General features: G+C 63.6%; 3 protein-coding genes across 5 annotated transcripts; all 3 read left to right on the top strand.

Annotated features, from left to right (window-relative positions):
* The first annotated feature begins 514 nt into the window (after window positions 1-514).
* FES (FES proto-oncogene, tyrosine kinase) lies at window positions 515-6,446 on the top strand. Of its 2 annotated transcripts, none has more exons than XM_066196774.1 (19): window positions 515-654; window positions 1,461-1,622; window positions 1,719-1,892; window positions 1,961-2,057; window positions 2,417-2,600; window positions 2,745-2,882; window positions 2,993-3,112; window positions 3,189-3,311; window positions 3,379-3,565; window positions 3,646-3,723; window positions 3,936-4,145; window positions 4,243-4,365; window positions 4,569-4,622; window positions 4,744-4,862; window positions 5,046-5,140; window positions 5,233-5,356; window positions 5,468-5,625; window positions 5,830-5,952; window positions 6,095-6,446. In XM_066196774.1, the coding sequence occupies exons 1-19, from the start codon at window positions 532-534 to the stop codon at window positions 6,235-6,237; spliced, it is 2,535 nt and encodes an 844-aa protein (XP_066052871.1). In that variant the 5' UTR covers window positions 515-531; the 3' UTR covers window positions 6,238-6,446. The 2 variants fall into 2 exon arrangements, with proteins under 2 accessions (XP_066052871.1, XP_066052869.1); XM_066196772.1 differs by having other exon boundaries at window positions 568-654; window positions 1,375-1,622.
* A 658-nt stretch (window positions 6,447-7,104) lies between these two features.
* MAN2A2 (mannosidase alpha class 2A member 2) lies at window positions 7,105-14,687 on the top strand. Of its 2 annotated transcripts, XM_066196249.1 has the most exons (24): window positions 7,105-7,326; window positions 7,413-7,578; window positions 7,759-8,013; window positions 8,121-8,265; window positions 8,358-8,529; window positions 8,752-8,879; window positions 9,008-9,181; window positions 9,479-9,665; window positions 9,753-9,930; window positions 10,073-10,275; window positions 10,535-10,717; window positions 10,912-11,026; window positions 11,147-11,214; window positions 11,380-11,545; window positions 11,795-12,031; window positions 12,128-12,250; window positions 12,342-12,456; window positions 12,547-12,680; window positions 12,788-12,929; window positions 13,116-13,249; window positions 13,530-13,607; window positions 13,889-14,083; window positions 14,173-14,283; window positions 14,440-14,687. In XM_066196249.1, the coding sequence occupies exons 2-24, from the start codon at window positions 7,447-7,449 to the stop codon at window positions 14,590-14,592; spliced, it is 3,528 nt and encodes a 1,175-aa protein (XP_066052346.1). In that variant the 5' UTR covers window positions 7,105-7,326; window positions 7,413-7,446; the 3' UTR covers window positions 14,593-14,687. The 2 variants fall into 2 exon arrangements, with proteins under 2 accessions (XP_066052346.1, XP_066052345.1); XM_066196248.1 differs by lacking the exon at window positions 13,530-13,607 and having other exon boundaries at window positions 7,107-7,326.
* Window positions 14,688-14,739: 52 nt separating this feature from the next.
* On the top strand, window positions 14,740-17,422 carry LOC136297034 (protein shisa-like-1). The gene is made up of 3 exons (XM_066196634.1): window positions 14,740-16,095; window positions 16,777-16,990; window positions 17,194-17,422. The coding sequence occupies exons 1-3, from the start codon at window positions 16,029-16,031 to the stop codon at window positions 17,420-17,422; spliced, it is 510 nt and encodes a 169-aa protein (XP_066052731.1). The 5' UTR covers window positions 14,740-16,028.
* Window positions 17,423-17,713: the final 291 nt, after the last annotated feature.

The following is a 17,713-nucleotide window of genomic DNA, read 5'->3' as shown; positions in this document are numbered from 1 at the left end:
AGCTGCCAGGGCTGAGCGGTGCCGCAGTGAAGCCCTTTGAAGGGGAGGTGCCCGGGGTGCTACAGGGAGCGTGGTCCCAGCTACGTGGATGCAGGCTGGCAGCAAGGGCTGGGGGCATGGCGCTGTGGGTGTCCTTCGGGGGTGCTGTGTCCTGCAGCCTTTCGTGGTCACAAGGGCCAGGCTTGGGATGGCGACAGGGTGGCCGCCCTTCAGTGGGGCTGCACAGAGTCCTCAGGACTTCGGAGTCTCTTGGAGACACAGGGACATGAAGCAGGGCTAGGAGTCAGTCAGGACCAGGCATGGCTGAGGGAGCTTTACTGGGTGGGGCTGGTGCTGAGTGAAGGTTCCACGGGAGCAGTGGAGCCCTAGGTACACTGGGCTGGACCTGCTGGTGTCAGGCCCTGGTGGGAGACAGCTGGGAGGGGTGGTGGGGCTGGGAACTGCCCAGCTGCAGCAGAACTGTGTGCTGTGGGCTGCGGCGCGGGGACTGGCAGGGAGGGGAGGAAGTGCAGGAAATCTCGCAATGGCTGTATGGTCAGCACTGGGTTTCCTGTTCCTCCCCAGCAGCCAGAGCTGCACCAGGTCCAGACTGCGCCAGTCCCGGCCCCAGTAGGACGCCAGCTGCAGCTTCACAACAAAGACCTAGCAACAAACGTAGGTTGGAAGGACTGTGCCCTGGTGGGGTACTAGCAGAGAGAGGGGGACTTCTTTGTAGGGCTGGGGGGGGGGGTCTTGGCGAGGTCGAGGGCTGTGCCAGGGGACATCCTGCCCTGCACAGGGAGGTGCCCCAGCTCTCTCCTGCTGCACTCTTGCCTCAGGGCAGGGCACCCGGGAACTGCCATTGGGATCAGTTTGGCTCCCAGTGGCCTTACTGAAGTCCGGCGTGCTGGGATGGGTCCAAGTTCAGCACCTTTCTCTGGGGCTCAGCACCCTCCTCTGCTTCTGCTGGCTTCCCACCAGTGTCCCGGCCCCTGGGAGCTCCCACACTGTGGGCACAGGGTGACATTGCCAATGGGCAGGACAGGACTGGAGCTGCCAGAGAGGAGGGGCTGGTGCCTGCCAGGGGTGGGGGACACGGCCACGGTGCTCTTGGGGAGCAGCCCTGTGCATGGCAGAGGTGACACTGCTGTGTGCGGCTCCACACTTCCTCCTTCCCAGCACCATCCCCATAGGCCCCAGCTCCCACAGGGCTTGGAGCACTCACCCTGCTGCTTTAAATATGCTTTGCAAGGCTGTTTGCAGTGGGCGGGAAGGGTCGTCTCTGCTTCACAGACTGAATGATGGGGCAGAAGGGTGTGAAATGCAAAGGGCCCGCCGCTGGTGCAGGCAGTGCAGGGCAGCAGCCGTGGCTCAGGCTGTCCTGGTGCCCTGCAGACTTCCCCTGGCTGGCCAGTGGTGCCATGGGCTTTGGGCCGGAGCTGTGGTGCCCACAGGGGCACAGTGCACTGCTGCGGCTTCAGGATGGGGAGCTGCGCCTCCTGGAGCTGATGAAGAAGTGGATGTCACAGCGGGCCAAGAGTGACCGGGAGTATGCGGGGATGCTGCACCACATGTTCTCCCAGCTGGAAAAGCAGGAGGGCACTTGGCAGCTTGGTGGTGACCGAGGTGGTCAGATTGAGAAGGTAGGGATGCCCCAGAGTAAGAGCTGTGCCCTGCTGAGCCTGGTGAGGGGCTGGAGGATGCCATCTCTGCGCCATCCCTGACTCCCTTTCTCACAGTCCTGGTGGGTGCTGGTGAGCCGGACAGAGACGCTGAGCCAGATCCTGCGACGGCACGCGGAGGAGCTGGCAGCGGGGCCGCTGGCCAAGCTGAGCCTGCTCATCCGCGACAAGCAGCAGCTGCGCAAGGCCTTCAGCGAGCGGTGGCAGCAGCTCAGCCAGGAGTACAGCCGGGTATGTTGGAGCCAGCAGGGGAACAAGAGAACGTGCTGGACCCACTCCCTGACCGTGTCCCTCTCCAGACGACGCAGCAGGAGGTGGAGAAGCTGAAGGCGCAGTACCGCAGCCTGGCCCGTGACAGCGCCCAGGCCAAGCGCAAGTACCAGGAGGCCAGCAAAGGTGCCAGCCTGGCCCTGTCCCCTGCGTGACCTCCCAGCTTCCCTCATGTGTCAAGGATGGCTGGAGCACCCTGCCACTCTGTGGAAACTACAGCCCAGCCTGGAGTGGGTGGGGGTTTTGGGGGGGGCAGCACAGAGGAGAGGCCAGCCTGGCCCCCAAGAAGCCAGGCAGAAGTCTGGGGGCCTTGGGACACCATGCTGTGGGTCAGGAGCATCCCTGTGTCGCAGTGTGACCACCCCAGGCTTGGTCCCCCTGCCTGTCCTGGATCCCTCTCCCAGCCCTCGCCCTCTGACCCCTGCCCTGGTGCTGGGACAGGTGATGTGCTGGCGGTTGGGGTTTTCCACAGCCTCTCTCCACAGACAAGGAGCGGGACAAGGCGAAGGAGAAGTATGTGCGCAGCCTCTGGAAGCTCCATGCCCTGCACAACCAGTATGTGCTGGCTGTACAGGCGGCTGCATTGCACCACCAGCACCACTACCAGAGGGTGCTGCCCAGCCTGCATCAGTCCCTCTATGGTCTGCAGCAGGAGATGGTCCTTGTTCTGTAAGAGCCCTCCTTGCCCCGCTGCCCATCCTGTCCCCCCCATGCCCACCCCTTTCCCCACTGCTCATCCTGTGCCCTGCTGCCACCCCACTTCCAAGCCCTGGGCACCTCCATGGCCCCCCAGAACCAGCAGTGCTCCCACAGAAAGGAGATCCTTAAGGAGTACTGCAGCATCAGCAGCCTGGTACAGGAGGATATGTTGGCCATGCACCAGGAGATTGCCGATGCCATCCAGGCCATCGACCCTGCCACCGAGTATAGCAGCTTCATCCAGAACCACCAGTATGGCTCCACACAGCCGCAGCGTCTCTACCAGGTACGGCCCTGCTGCCTTTGGGTGGCAGCGGCCGGCATGGGGCAAGTGGAGGGAAAGCTGTGCTGGGTGCCTACAGGTATGAGTCTGAGATGCCACCAACTGTGTCCTTTGATGAGAGCCTGCTGGAGGACACAGAAAACCTAGTGCCGGGGGAGCTGCAGCTGAATGAGCTGACCCTTGAAAGTGTCCAGCACTGGTGAGTGGGACTAGCCATGGGCAGGAGCAGGTGAGGGGCAGGGGCTAAGCTCGCTGCTGGCACATGTCTCTTGCAGCCTGACATCGGTGGAAGAGGAGTTGGTGGCCGCCACAGAGGCTGTGCATATCAAGGAGCAGCAGATGCAGGAGCTGAAGGCAGAGATCCATGATGAGGAGCAGCACCAGAGCGCTGGGGAGCGGTGAGGTGCAGCAGAGGGGGCTGAGGGGCCAGGACAGCGGGTGCTGACTGCCCTGTCCCCTCCGCAGGGTGCACTTGTTGGGCAGGCGGCAGGGGCTGCATGAGGCACGGCAGCAGCTCGAGGGCTGCCTCTGTGCCCAGGCCAAGCTGCAGGTGCAGCGGGACCTGCTGGCCAGGAAACTGGCAGAGCCGGGCGCCAGGGATGCCCTGCCCGCCCTGCCTCTGCCAGAGGATCGGCAGTCCATCTCCTCCACGGTGAGTCAGTCTCGCCTCCTGTGTCTGGAAGCTGCAGGGATGCGGTGCACAGCTGAAGCACTGCCCGTGCCTCCTTCCAGGAGCAGGAGCGGAGCGGGGCCAGTGCACTGGAGACCCTCAAGAACCACATCACGGGCATCTTCAGCCCAAAGTACTCGGTGAGTCCCTGGGTGCCTCCAGCCACTCCGCTCTCCACCCAACTGCCTTGCTGAGCCTGTCCTCTCCTTTCTGGCTACACAGCCCCCCTTGCTTCAGCACCTCCAGATTCTGCTCCCACCTGCCCTGGGCACAACTTCCTGACGCTGCTGCTGCCCCACCTCTGGCACAACTCAGGAGTGTGCATGGCTGGGCTCACCTTGTCTCCTTCCAGCTGCCACCACCCGTGCCCCTAATCCCAGACGTGCAGAAGCCGCTATGCCAGCAGGTCTGGTACCACGGGGCCATCCCACGTTCAGAGGTACAGGAGCTGCTGACCTGCAGTGGGGACTTCCTGGTGCGGGAGAGCCAGGGCAAGCAGGAGTATGTGCTCAGTGTGCTGTGGGACGGGCAACCCCGGCACTTCATCATCCAGGGTGTCAATGTGAGTGACCACAAGCAGGGGGGGATGGCTGGGGTGGCCTTGCATGGGCAGGCACAGGTTCCTGCCCATCACAACCTCTCGGCCTCCTGCCCTGCAGAACATGTTTCGGCTGGAGGGTGACAGCTTCCCCACCATTCCACTGCTCATCCAGCACCTCCTCCAGAGCCAGCAGCCCATCACCCGCAAGAGCGGCATTGTCCTGGCCAGGGCTGTGCCCAAGGTGATACAGGCAGTGGGGAGGAGGATGGGGCCGCCTGCGCAGGGGCAGCTCTGCCCGGCCCTTTCTCCTGTCGATGGCTGGGCTGAGAGCCACAGACATGCTTCTCCAGCTAGACAGGGGGACTTGGACCTGGGGCTCTGCCTGAGAGGGGGCTGCAGGGGTGTGTGGACCAGGGGCAGCTCACTGGTGTCTGTTTGCTGCAGGACAAATGGGTGCTCAACCACGAGGACGTGCTGCTGGGGGAATGCATTGGTCGGGTGAGATGGGGTGCTGTGGGGTCTGCAGGAGGGCAGGGCTGTCCCCACAGGGTCTGCAGGAGGACAAGGGTTGCCTTGGGCCACATGGTGAGCTGAGCCTGGTGCACCTGTGTCTCGGAAGGGTAACTTTGGGGAGGTGTTCAGCGGACGCCTGCGTGCTGACAATACCCCGGTTGCTGTGAAATCCTGCCGGGAAACCCTTCCGCCTGAGCTCAAGGCCAAGTTCCTGCAGGAAGCCAGGTCCGTGTGGCCGTTGGGCTTCTCCTGTCACATCTGTCCATTCTCGGAGCTGTTTGACCCTGCTGGGACCCTTGTGCTGAGAGCTGCGTCCCCGGGCTGGCTGGGCAGAATGCCCCAGGGATGGCTTGTGCCTAGGGCAGCTGGGCCCCCCTACACTCACTGTGCCCATCCTTGTCCCCACAGGATTCTCAAGCAGTACAGGCACCCGAACATTGTGCGGCTCATCGGCGTCTGCACGCAGAAACAGCCCGTTTACATTGTCATGGAGCTGGTGCAGGGTGAGCGTCCCCATCCCCGCCGTCCCCACGCACGCCTGGGTGAGCCTGCCAGGTGTGCCTGGGCACCCACCACCTCTGCAATCCGGGCACAGGGGGGGACTTCCTGACCTTCCTGCGCAGTGAGGGTCCCCACCTCCGAGTGAAGGAACTGGTCAAGATGACGGAGAATGCTGCCGCCGGCATGGAGTACCTGGAGAGCAAGCACTGCATCCACAGGTGGGCCCTGGCAGGACAGAGGGAGCCCTGGAATCCTCACCACCCCATCCTGTGCCAGCTGCAGCCCCAGGGACAGCCAGGCTCACGGCTGATTGCTTGGGGCTGTCTCAGGGATCTGGCTGCTCGGAACTGCCTGGTGACCGAGAGGAACACCCTGAAGATCAGTGATTTTGGGATGTCACGGCAGGAGGAGGATGGCATCTATGCCTCCACAGGGGGGATGAAGCAAATCCCTGTCAAGTGGACAGCCCCTGAAGCACTCAATTATGGTACAGGATGAAGTTGGGTATGGCCTGGCACCCTGCAGCTTATCTGGGAGCCAGGAGTCTGGCACTATCCCACTCCCACACACCTGGTTCTGGAAGGGAGGCAGAGACCCTGTGCACCTCAGCCCTCAGGAGCATGGGCACAGCTGGGCAGTGGTGACATGGGTGTCCCCTGCCAACACCATTCGTCCTATCCCATGTCCCCAGGCCGATACAGCTCAGAGAGTGATGTCTGGAGCTTTGGGATCCTGCTGTGGGAAGCCTTCAGCCTGGGTGCCGTCCCCTATGCCAACCTCAGCAACCAGCAGACGCGGGAAGCAGTGGAGCATGGTAGGGAACGTGTCTGGGGCTGGCTCCTGAGAGTGCCCATGAGCTGTGGCTCCAGCACTGTGGGGCTGTGCCCATGTGATGGGCCAGGTGGGGTTCTGAGGGTGGGGGACCAGTGATCCATGTCCCCATCCCTCTTGCCTAGGTGTGCGGCTGGACCCTCCCGAGCAGTGCCCTGAGGAGGTGTACCAGCTGATGCAGCGCTGCTGGGAGTATGACCCCCACAGGCGGCCCAGCTTCAGCACCATCCACCAGGATCTCGTTGCCATCCGCAAGAGGCTCCGGTGACAGGGAGCACCAGGGGCCCTGGATCCATCCCACGGCAGTGCCTGGGGGCACAGCAGGGCCCTGTCTGGGCAGCGGGTACTGCAGGGTGGCTGTGTGGTGCGTGAGCCCCATGGCAGGGGCTCCTGCATGACCCAGGGCAGGACATGGCACCCACAGCTCCTGCCCGGTTTCATCTTGTACAATAAACACACGAGTTCTGCAGCTGTGTATCCACGAAATGCGAGGGGACATGGACTTGTACTGCACTGGGATGGGGCACTGGGACATGGCACTGGGACGAGACACTGGGATGGGGCACTGGGACACGGCACTGGGACGAGACACTGGGATGGAGCACTGGCATGGGGCAGTGGGACACGGCACTGGGACAAGACACGGATGGGGCGCTGGGATGGGGCACTGTAATGATGCAGCATGACAGGACACTGCATGCACCAATGCATGGGGTACCAAGATGAAGTACCAGGATGGGGCGCACTTATATATGAAGCTGGCATGGAGATGACTGGGACAGGGCACTGGGACAGAGGGCTGGAACGGGACCCTGGGACAGGGCACCGGGACAGGGATCACGGAGAGGGCACCGGGACAGGGATCACGGAGAGCGCACCGGCATGGGACACCCGGACGGGGCACAGCCGGGGTGGGGCACCCGGGGCCGGGGTTCCGGGGTGGGCAGCGGTATCTGGGCTCGGCCGGGGGCTGCGGGCGGCGCTGCCGTTGTTTCCCGGGGCGGGTGCCCGCCCGGCCCCGGCGCGGCCGGTGCCGCCTCCTCCAGGCCGGGCCCGGCGGGCGGAGCGCGGGGCGGGGCCTGGCCTGGCCTGGCCCATCCCGGCGGGCCCGGCGGGCCAAGCGCGGACCTGGCCCGGGCTGCCGAGCCGCGCAGGGTACGGGCGGGGTGGCGGCGGAGTCGCCGTCGGGCTGGCCCGGCCTCTCCCGTCCCTCCCCGGCCCGGCCCGTCACCGCGGGGCCTCAGCGCGGCGGCCCCGGGCGCTGCCCAGCTCTGCGGGGCCGCGCGGCCTCTCCGGCCCCGGCCCCGGCCCGGGCCCGGCCCCATCAGCAGATATAAATATCCAGCATCGGATTAAGGCAAGTAGGACGCCGTGCGGCCTCTTGGAGGAGGCAGGAGGCCGCGGTGAGGGGCTGCGCCGTCTGACCTGGCTCCCCCCCCCCAGTCCCGGCGCTGGTGAGTCCCTGCATCCCTTCGGGATGAAGCTGAAGAAGCAGGTGACAGTGTGTGGAGCTGCCATCTTCTGCGTGGCCGTCTTCTCCCTCTACTTGATGCTGGACCGGGTACAGCATGACCCCACACGACACCAGAGTGGGGGCAACTTCCCCAGGGTGAGTTTTAGGGTCTGGGGTGAGTGAGAGGGGTCCTGGGATGGCAAACAGGGACATTCAGCCAGGGAAATTCATGGGGAGCCAGCCTTGGCTGCTGGGCATTAAGGTGCCAGGGCCAAGACTGGCTCCCCACAGCTGTGGGTGACCTCCCGCCCCTTGCTGTGGCCTCTGTGCCCCTAGAGTCAGATCTCAGTGCTACAAAACCGGATCGAACAGCTGGAGCAGCTGCTGGAGGAGAACCATGAGATCATCAGCCACATTAAGGACTCGGTGCTGGAGCTGACAGCCCATGCGGAGGGGCAGCCAGCATTGCCCCAACACCCCCTGAATGGCTCCTGGGTGCTCCCCCCTGAGAGTCGCCCGAGTTTCCTCTCCGTGTCCCCGCAAGACTGCCAGTTTGCTCTAGGGGGCAAAGGACAGAGTCCGGACCTGCAGGTGAGGGACTGCTGTCTCTGCTAGTGTGAGGGATCTTCACCTGGGCATCCATGGGGTCCTGGCTCTGCTCTTTCAGGGGGTCTCTCAGCCCTGTCTCCTGCCTACAGATGCTGGCTGTGTACTCCCTGCTGCCGTTTGACAACCAGGATGGTGGTGTCTGGAAGCAGGGCTTCGACATCACCTATGAGCCCAATGAGTGGGACACAGAGCCCCTACAGGTGTTTGTGGTGCCACACTCCCACAATGACCCAGGTGAGAAGCAGGGGTTGGCCCAGCCCCTGCCACCCTGCAGCGCTGGCAGGGAAGCCTGGGCCCCCCACAGTGACCCCCACCTGTGCTGCCAGGCTGGATCAAGACTTTCGACAAGTACTACTACGACCAGACGCAGCACATCCTCAACAGCATGGTGCTGAAGTTGCAGGAGGACCCCCGCCGGCGCTTCATCTGGTCCGAGATCTCCTTCTTTTCCAAGTGGTGGGACAACATCAGTGCCCAGAAGCGGGCTGCTGTGCGCAGGTAGGGCTGCCCACCTGGCCCCGCTGCCCACCTAGCTCCCAGAGAGGCGGAGAACATAGGGTGTGTGAGGGAAGACTGCATGGGGACAGCATGACAAGGGGTAATAGCAGAGGTGGCTGTGGGGGCTGCAGGTAGACTGTAGGTGGCTCAGGGCAGGGGGACTCTGCAGTGGATGTGTGGCTCTGCAGGGCTCTGGTCACATCTTGGGTGTCCCCCTCACAGGCTGGTGGGTAATGGGCAGCTGGAGATGGTGACAGGCGGCTGGGTGATGGCTGATGAGGCTAATTCCCACTACTTTGCCATGATTGACCAGCTGATCGAGGGGCACCAGTGGCTGGAGAAGAACATCGGTGAGAGCTGGGCAGATGCTGGCTGGGGGCCTGCCTAATGCACTGCAGGCCTCCAGGTCCTGACGGGACCCTCCTCACAGGAGGTGGTGCCCGCCCAGCATGGGGCTGACAGGTCTCTGTGCCCCCAGGTGTGACACCAAGGTCGGGCTGGGCTGTAGACCCCTTTGGGTACAGCTCCACCATGCCCTATCTGCTGAAGCGCTCCAACCTGACAGGCATGCTCATCCAACGTGTGCACTACGCCATCAAGAAGCACTTTGCTGCCACCCAGAACCTGGAGTTCATGTGGAGACAGACGTGGGGTGAGGGGTTGCTGGGAGGGGACTGCAGAGGGGGCCCTGTGGGGCAGGTGGCAGCAGGGAATGGCTACCAGCCGCTTTTCTGTGCAGATGAGCCAAGCTCTGGGAGGTGATGTCTCTGCCCTGTGGGACTGCCTCAGGGTGACTTTCCACCTGCCCCCATGTCCAGCAGCACTGGGGGAGGCTGCTGTGCCCTCTGAGCTCTGAGGTCTGCTCTGTCAGACCTGTCTTTGGACCCACCTTCTCAGGGACAGGCAAGGGAGAGCAATTGCTGGTGCTCACGTGTCCTTGGTCCCACAGATCCAGACACCAGCACCGACATCTTCTGCCACATGATGCCCTTCTACAGCTATGACGTGCCCCACACCTGTGGCCCAGACCCCAAGATCTGCTGCCAGTTTGACTTCAAGCGCCTGCCTGGAGGCCGGATCAACTGCCCCTGGAAGGTGCCTCCCCGCGCCATCACTGATGCAAACGTGGCAGAGCGGTGAGTGCGGCAGGGGCAGGGGGACACAACTTCCAGCCTTGTGGGCCATCAGGGGCCAGCCAGCCTCACGCCCTGGCCCCCACACAGAGCCCAGCTGCTGCTGGACCAGTACCGCAAGAAGTCCAAGCTGTACCGCAGCAAGGTGCTGCTGGTGCCCCTGGGAGATGACTTCCGCTACGACAAGCCACAGGAGTGGGATGCCCAGTTCCTCAACTACCAGCGCATCTTTGACTTCCTCAACTCCCGGCCTGACCTCCATGTCCAGGTATGTGTGGAGAGCTCTGTGGGGCAGGGGGCAGCAGGAAGCCATGGCAGAGCACAGTTGGAGGGGTGAACAGTCCTGTGAGGGGTGGTAAGAGCCCCCACTGCAGGAGCCTCGGCTGAGGGCTGCACGTGCTGTCTTGCAGGCACAGTTTGGCACGCTCTCTGACTACTTTGATGCCCTGTACAAGAAAGTGGGCATTGTGCCGGGGATGAGGCCACCCGGGTTCCCAGTTTTGACTGGGGATTTCTTCTCGTATGCGGACCGGGAGGATCACTACTGGACAGGATACTTCACCTCCCGGCCATTCTACAAGAGCCTGGACCGGGTGCTGGAGGCCCACCTCCGGTGAGGGGCAGTGGGCTGGTCCATGGGGCAGTGGGCTGGTGTGTGGGGGCATGAGTGAGGGGTGGCCGGGCAGTACCCGGGAGCTCGACAGCCCCCGGTCTGTCCCAGCTGCCAACACACTGGGCTGGTGCACACAGTGCCAAACCCTCACCCAGTCTCAGGGCAGTGTGTGCCTTTGCCACACTCCTCCCAGGCCAGCCCCCCCAGTATTGTATCACCAGGGCAGGGGCCTTCAGTGACTCTCAGTGACTCTGTGCAGGGGGGCAGAGATCCTGTATAGCCTGGCACTCGCCCACGCCCGCCGTGCCAGTGCTGATGGCAGGTACCCGCTCTCTGACTTCGCCCTGCTGACCAATGCTCGCCGCAACCTGGGCCTCTTCCAGCACCACGACGCCATCGCCGGCACCGCCAAGGAGGCCGTGGCCGTGGACTACGGAGTCCGGTGCGTGGGGGGTCCAGAGCGCCCTCAGAGCCTGTCTCAGAGTGGGGCTGGTGGGCTTGGGGCTGGGAGAATGGCTGGGTATGGGGATGCTGTGGAGAGGTCCTCCCTCTCGTGGGGAGATGTAGATGGTGTTGGGGCAGTCCTGGGGCGGATGGGGGTCACAGTCCCTGGTGGCTCACTCTGCCTCTGCCCAGGCTGCTCCACTCCCTCACCAACCTCAAGCATGTCATCATCAATGCTGCGCACTACCTTGTGCTGGGGGACAAGGACACATACCGCCACGACCCGGCTGCACCGTTTCTTGGCATGGTGAGCAGCACCAGCTCCTGGCTCCCTGCACTCTGGCTCGTTGTCCCCATTCCCCCTGGGAGCAACTCCGTGCTGCAGAGGCCAGGAAAAGGGCCCCAGCTCTTTACTACTCCTCCCCAGGATGAGACACGCTCCAGCCAGGACTCTCTCCCAGAGAAGACAGTGATCAAACTGGACACCTCACCTCGGTAGGGCCTCCTGCCTTGCTCTGGGGACTTACGGGACTGTGGGGAGGCAGTGAGGGAGTACATGTGACGCTGCGGGTGGGTGCAGTGGATCTGTAGGTAGTGTGGGGCATGGGACATCTGAGAGGCTGTGAGGCTGGGATGCCATCCCTGTGTTACCCCCCACAGGTTCCTGGTGGTGTTCAACCCACTGGAGCAGGAGCGCCTGAGCGTGGTTCCGGTGCTCGTGGACTCCCCGCACGTGCGTGTGCTCTCCGAGGAGGGGCAGCCCCTGCCCTCCCAGCTCAGTGCAGTGTGGAACTCTGCCACTGATGCGGTGCCTGATGTCTACCAGGTATGGGGTGCCCCACACCCACAGGCCATGTGTGCCAGCCTCCCATCCCGCACACTGCCAGGGCACACCAGCAGCCCTGCTCTATCCCTGCCCCACAACACGAGCTCCCGCTGCTGTCGAACCCCCAGGTCTCCATGCATGTCCCTCCTCAGCAGAGGCCCCACAGTGCTGAGCAGGGTCTTTACCCCACTGACCCCCAGCCATTCCCCAGACACGGGGAGCTGGCTCAGATCCCCGCGCTGCCTGCAGGTGTCTGTCCTGGCCCGCCTGCCCGCGCTGGGGCTGCGTGTGCTGCAGCTGCACAAGTCCTTGGATGATCAGGCCACACCAAGGTCCTCCACACGCCTGTACCTACATGGCCGGGACCTGCCCGTGCGTAAGCCCAAGGCTGTGCCCCTGCACATCTTCCCCGCTGCTGCTGACGACTTCTGCCTGGAGAACCAGCACCTGCAGGCCTGCTTCTTGGGGCGCACGGGCCTGCTGCAGGTGAGTGCAGGGCTCTGACAGGGCGTGGGGTGGAGGAAGGCAGGGCTACATCCTACTGCTTCACGTGCTTACTGCTGTGCCGGCCCACACCCGCAGAGCCTGCGCCAAGCTGGGGAGGAGCAGGGGCACAGGGTGAGCAGCGAATTTCTCATCTACGGCACCAGGACCTCCAAGGACAAAAGTGGAGCCTATCTCTTTCTGCCTGACGGCGAGGCCAAGGTACAGGATCCAGTCCTGGAAGCCAGCTGACAGCTGTGCCCGCAGGACTGTCCTCAGGCAGCAGCCTCAGCGCAGCTATCCCTCCCCGCAGCCCTATGCTCCCAAGGACCCCCCAGTGGTGCGGGTGGTGGAGGGACCCCTCTTCTCAGAGGTTTCCAGCTACTACCAGCATGTCCAGACTGTGGTGCGGCTGTACAACGTGCCAGGTGAGATCTTGAGGCTGTGCCAAGTGTCACTGGCCCAGGGAACTGGGCAATGCTGCCCGTGGGGCTTAGCCCCTCACTGCCTATCCGCAGGGGTGGAGGGCCTGTCCCTGGATGTGTCCTGCCTGGTTGACATCCGTGACCACATCAACAAGGAGCTGGCCCTGCGCTTCAGCACTGACATTGAGAGTGATGACACCTTCTTCACGGACCTCAATGGTTTCCAGGTATGCAGCAGGCTGGGGAGGGACAGCAGCTGCCCACAGGGGGACAGTGCTCTTGCACCAGGCCCTGTGAGAGCCACCTCTGGCCACTGATATTTGTCCCTCGGCAGATCCAGCCCCGCAGGTACCAGCGGAAGCTGCCACTGCAGGCCAACTTCTACCCAATGCCTGCCATGGCCTACATCCAGGACATGCAGAGCCGCCTGACACTGCTCACAGCCCAGGCCCTGGGGGTCTCCAGCCTCCACAGCGGTGAGTAGGGGTCTGTGCCTTGAGGACCTGCTGTGGAGCTAGGGCTGTCCTCCCTAAGGGAAGCAGGGGAGGAGGGTGCTGCAGGCTGGGCAGGGTGCCCTGGTCCTGCTGTCTCTGGGGGCTCTGTGACGTGGTGTGTGGCTGGCACCTGGGAAAGCCTGAGCTGCAGGGACTCGCTCTCCACAGGCCAGCTGGAGGTGATCCTGGACCGGCGCCTCATGCAGGATGACAACCGGGGCCTGGGCCAGGGGCTGAAGGACAACAAGCTTACCTGCAATCGGTTTCGGCTCCTCCTGGAGCGCCGCAGCACTGCCAACAAGGTGCTGGCTGTGAGGCAGCAGGACGGGAGAGCCCAGCCCTGCCTGGGGATGGAGCAGGGTGGAGGCATTTGCAGAAAGCCACATGTGATGGGATGCTGTGTCCTCTCCCCTCTTATCCCACTGTGCTGGCACTGGGCAGGGATGGGCCTGGAGCAGGGGGCATGGGGAGAGCAGGACGTGCAGTGGGGTCTGTCCCTGCGGAGCCACAGTGCCCTCATAATCACAGTGTTTTTGTCCCATCCCCTTGCTGCCCTCTGCGTATGCTGTGCCACCCATTCAGAGCTCCGGCTTCTTTTCCAAACTGGTCTCCATGTTTAAAGCCTTGAGTTTTCCTGGCATCAGGACTGGCAGCCCTGAGGTAATGGCCAGCCTGGCCCTGCTGTCTCTCCCTGTCTTGTGCACTAGCTGCTAGCCACTAGTCTAGCCAGGCTTGTAGCAGGTCTGTAGCCTGATCATCAGCTAGCTAGGGTCCTGTTCGGTTGCTGGGGAGAGGGAACCTGCCTGGGTAGGGCAGCTCTGTGTGCACTCTGCTGGCAGGTGCCCAGTCTGGAGGCACTGCTGGAATGGGGATCCTGTGGGCCTTGCCCAGGCTCTGCCTGGCTTCCTGGGCCCACGCTTGACCCATGTGCTGCTTGGCAGGTGCAGGACGAGCGCCCCATCAGCTTCCCCTCCCTGCTGAGCCACATCACTTCCATGCACCTGAACGCTGAGGCCTTGGTCATGCCAGTGGCGCTGGAGAAGCCAGCCCTGCCAGCCCTGCGCTCCTTTGTGCCCCTTGCCACCACCCTTCCTTGTGACTTCCACATCCTCAACCTGCGGATGCTGCAGGCAGAGGTGAGCTACAACCCAGGGGCGGTGGGACTCTGGTGGGGGTCTTGCCCCTGCTGTCCCCAGAGCTGTGCCTCATGCTCAGCTTCCTGCAGGATGACTCGCTACCATCAGCTGAGGCAGCACTGATCCTGCACCGCAAAGGCTTTGACTGCAGCCTGGAGGCCAAGAACCTGGGCTTCAACTGCACCACCAGCCAGGGCAAGGTAGGCCAGGCTGCCCCCACACCTCCACTGGGTCGGAGCTGGGCTGGGACCTTGGCACGGCAGTCGTGGAGCCTGTCAGGCTGTCCTGGGCATAGTGCTGCCCTAGGCATCACATCCTCACCTGGGCCTCCCCGCTTCTTCCTCCTCTCTCCCCAGCTGGCTGTGGGAGGCCTGTTCCAGGGGCTGGAGCTCAGCTCCCTGCAGCCCACCTCACTGACGCTGATGTACCCGCTGGGCACAGCCTCCAACAGCACCAACATCCATCTGGACTCCATGGAAATCGCCACGTTCCGCATCCGCCTGGGGTAGTGTTGAGCAGGAGAGGAGTGGAGTGGCTGGACAGCACAGGAGCAGCACCAGTGCAGCAGTGGAGCGGGGCCAGCAGTGTTGTGGCGGGCACGGGCAGGAGGGGCCTGCCCTGACTGGCGGAGGCTGCTGCTGTCACTTTCTAATTTATTAGTTCCATGTTCTCAGATAGATTTTGGAATGAACTGCTGTGGCAGGGCTGGACCAGACACTACTGGACACGGCTCCGGATGGGCCAAGCATGGCTGGGCAGGGCAGCAGGCTGGGCTCTGCTGCTGGTGGGACAGACACTGCTGCCCTGTCACAGGCAGGCTGCCCAGGAGTGTGGCCACCCTGATGGCTGGGGCAGGGGCCCATGGGAGGCAGCAAGGGGAGGCCAGGAGCACCGGTGGTGTTGGGCAGCTGTCTGAGGAAGTGCTGTGGACTTGGGACTGAGCTCTCCTGGAGCTCATAGGAAACACAAGGCTGTTTCCAAGGGCCCTGGTCTATGTGTGGTTTGTGGCTCTCACTCAGGGGAGTGGGAATGGTGTGCTGTGGGGAGACAGGGCAGCACTGTGAGGCAGGCAGAGGCCAGCTTGAAGATCTGACCAGGGGCCCCAGGCACCTGTGAGAGGTTGGTGGCATGGCCAGGGCCAGCTGTGCTTGAGGGCAGGCAGTGCCTGGTGCTGGACAGGAACCAGTGGGATGGGAGTCAGTTCCTTGGGTGGGCAGCAATGCCTGGGTGAAGCGTGGGAGTACCTGCCCCAAATCCAGAGCCTTTAGCCCCTTTTCAGAGTGAGCCTGACAGTCCAGTCTGCTGGAGCTGCAGTGACTGAGTCCCAGCTAATTACACCGTGTCACTAGAGCATCCTCCTGGTTGCTGTGTGAACCACATGCCATGCTTCCTGGCCCCTGGGGCTACTTACTGCCAACGGGTGCCAGCAGGGAGGGCATTGGGAAGGACTGGGTGAGGTGGGGAACTGCCTCAGCTCTCGCTTGCTCGGGTTGGACTGGATGAGCTCAGAGGTGTTTTCCAACCTAGATGATTCTATGAGTCCACAATTCCTGGACAGCCCTCGGCACATCCACATCCCATGGGCTTGGCCTCTGGAAGCTCAGCACCTCGCAGTGCTTCCCCTGTGCCCTGGCCTGGTCCACTGCCCTTTCAGAGACTCCCAGGATAGGCCCAGGTGCCCAACTGCTACCTGGGGCCCTGGATGCGGCAGCTGGTGCCTTGCATCCAGCTGGGAAAGGAGCCTGCCATCCTACTCCTGGCCCCAGAAGCTCATTACTGATGCTCCCGCCTCCACCCTGATCCCTGTGGACAGAGCGAGTGCAGGAGGCTCTAATGGCTCTGAGCGGCTCTTGGTGGAGGTTGCGATGGAGGCGGGAGCAGGAGGGGCTGTGGTTTCTGCCTCCACTGGAGCCAGAACTGCCTCTGCCCAGGGTTAGCCGGGAAGATGCTGGATGGGCACCTGCTCCAGCTGCTCCTTATCACTGCTCTGTTCCCCAGCATCCTTGGGACAGGTACAGCCCCATTCCTGCCCCTCCTGTTCCCTGAACCCATCCCTGATGGGGCCTTGTCCCTTGAGGGTTGCTCCCTGACAGCCCAGAATGGAGGTTGGGGGGGGTCTGTGCTGGGGGTCAGTGATCTGCAGTGAGGGGGGGGGTGGTCCACACTGGGGATGGTGGCCCAGGTGTGGTGGTGCTGGAGTTACTCCCACTGCGGCACATCTGTGGGGTCTAAGTGCGGTCCCTGTGGGAAATAGGGAGGGGGTTCAGCATGGGGGAGGGGGCCTGACCTGATGTCCTGGGGGCTTTCCCCCTCTCTGCCACCATCACGGCCCTTTGCCCATGTTTGTCCTTGCCAAGGCCTTGGTGAGCACTGGAGGTCATACACAGGGCCGTGGCCGCCAGAAGGCAGTGCCGGGGGGAGCTCTGCTCAGCTGCTGCCGCCTCGTGGGGTGTAGCCCACCCTGAGAACTGAGCCGGGGCCCCCTGTGCCATGTTAGCCAGGCTCCCTGGGGCTGGTGAGCCCTCAGCCCAGCCCAGCCCTGCTGGGACCGAGGGGGCTCTGCTCTGCTGCATCACGGCAAAGACAATCTCGGTGGAGCTGGCAGCCTGTCCTACAGGCACTGCACAGTTTCTGTGGTCCCCGCAGTGGGGACTTGTTCCCAGCCCTCTCCAATCCCCTGCTCCCTGCTGCAGTCTTGGTGCAGAACCTGCACCTCTGCGAGGGCTACGTGGGCCCTGATGGCCGCTCCCACCCCGGCTTCTACTGCCCGCGGCTGACGGACCCCCCCGGCCACCGCTACTGTTGCCAGCCCAGCCTGGATGCTCTCAAGTCCTGCTGCTCTCAGCTGGCCCTGGAAGACCTCACTGGAGTGAACCTCTCCAGCCTGGCAAGCCCTGGTCTACTCCGGTGAGCAGGGCTGCACCCGGCTGTGCCGCTGTGGACGGGGAGCCCCTGAGGCTCCTGGCACGTCCCCAGGGGCTTCTCATGGTTGCTGGAACAAGGGCTGTGGTGTCCTTTGGAGCCCACAGTGGGCCCTGGTGGCCCTCCCCAGTACCCTTGCGCCGGGGGGGGGTCATGGCTGCTCCCTCCTGAAGTGCCCCACCCCGCAGGAACCCGCTGGCCCTGCCTTTCGTGGGGCTCTATGGGCTCCTTGTCCTCCTCCTCATGGCCATCGACCTCTGCCACTTCTGCCGGACCCGACGGTGCCACCTCCGCCACCTGCTGCCCTGTGCCTGTCGCCTGCCCCGTGCCTGTCGCCTGCCCCGTGGACACCCGGGGGGGCCCCGGGCCGGCACCCGGCCTTCCCGCGGTGCCCCCGGACTGACACGGCCCAGCTAGGGCTGCTGAACGGCGGCCACGGGCAGGGCGGGGGGTGGAGACGGGGGGGACTTGCACCCCGGGGTGCCGCGGGACATGGGGGGGGGGTCACTGTCATCCCGGGGTGCAGCACGGGGGGGTGTATGGGGGAAATACTCGCACCCCAGGGTGCAATACAGGGGGGTAGTACGGGGGGGAACACTCGCTCCGCGGGGCTAAGTACGGGGCGTGTAAGGGGGGACACTCACTCTCCGGGGTTAGGTACGGGGGGGACACTCGCTCCCCGCGGTTAAGTACGGGGGCTGTACGGGG

The sequence above is a fragment of the Chamaea fasciata genome, unplaced genomic scaffold (genome assembly GCF_029207755.1).
Source record: "Chamaea fasciata isolate MVZ Bird 193981 ecotype frontalis unplaced genomic scaffold, bChaFas1.0.hap1 SCAF_14, whole genome shotgun sequence".
Lineage (NCBI taxonomy): Eukaryota > Metazoa > Chordata > Aves > Passeriformes > Sylviidae > Chamaea > Chamaea fasciata.
The sequence above is the reverse complement of the archived record's forward strand: the minus strand, read 5'-3'. Positions and strand labels throughout refer to the sequence as shown.

Bases quoted from the DNA above. Each gene is read 5' to 3' on its own strand.
- FES (XM_066196774.1), top strand. From the start codon at position 532: ATGGTCAGCACTGGGTTTCCTGTTCCTCCCCAGCAGCCAGAGCTGCAC. The intron at 4,366-4,568 runs GTGATACAGGCA...TGTTTGCTGCAG, and splicing joins TGGCCAGGGCTGTGCCCAAG to GACAAATGGGTGCTCAACCA. The intron at 5,141-5,232 runs GTGAGCGTCCCC...ATCCGGGCACAG, and splicing joins TGTCATGGAGCTGGTGCAGG to GGGGGGACTTCCTGACCTTC.
- MAN2A2 (XM_066196249.1), top strand. From the start codon at position 7,447: ATGAAGCTGAAGAAGCAGGTGACAGTGTGTGGAGCTGCCATCTTCTGC. The intron at 9,182-9,478 runs GTGAGGGGTTGC...TTGGTCCCACAG, and splicing joins CATGTGGAGACAGACGTGGG to ATCCAGACACCAGCACCGAC. The intron at 11,215-11,379 runs GTAGGGCCTCCT...TACCCCCCACAG, and splicing joins AAACTGGACACCTCACCTCG to GTTCCTGGTGGTGTTCAACC.
- LOC136297034 (XM_066196634.1), top strand. From the start codon at position 16,029: ATGCTGGATGGGCACCTGCTCCAGCTGCTCCTTATCACTGCTCTGTTC. The intron at 16,096-16,776 runs GTACAGCCCCAT...TCCCTGCTGCAG, and splicing joins CCCCAGCATCCTTGGGACAG to TCTTGGTGCAGAACCTGCAC. The intron at 16,991-17,193 runs GTGAGCAGGGCT...CCCACCCCGCAG, and splicing joins GCAAGCCCTGGTCTACTCCG to GAACCCGCTGGCCCTGCCTT.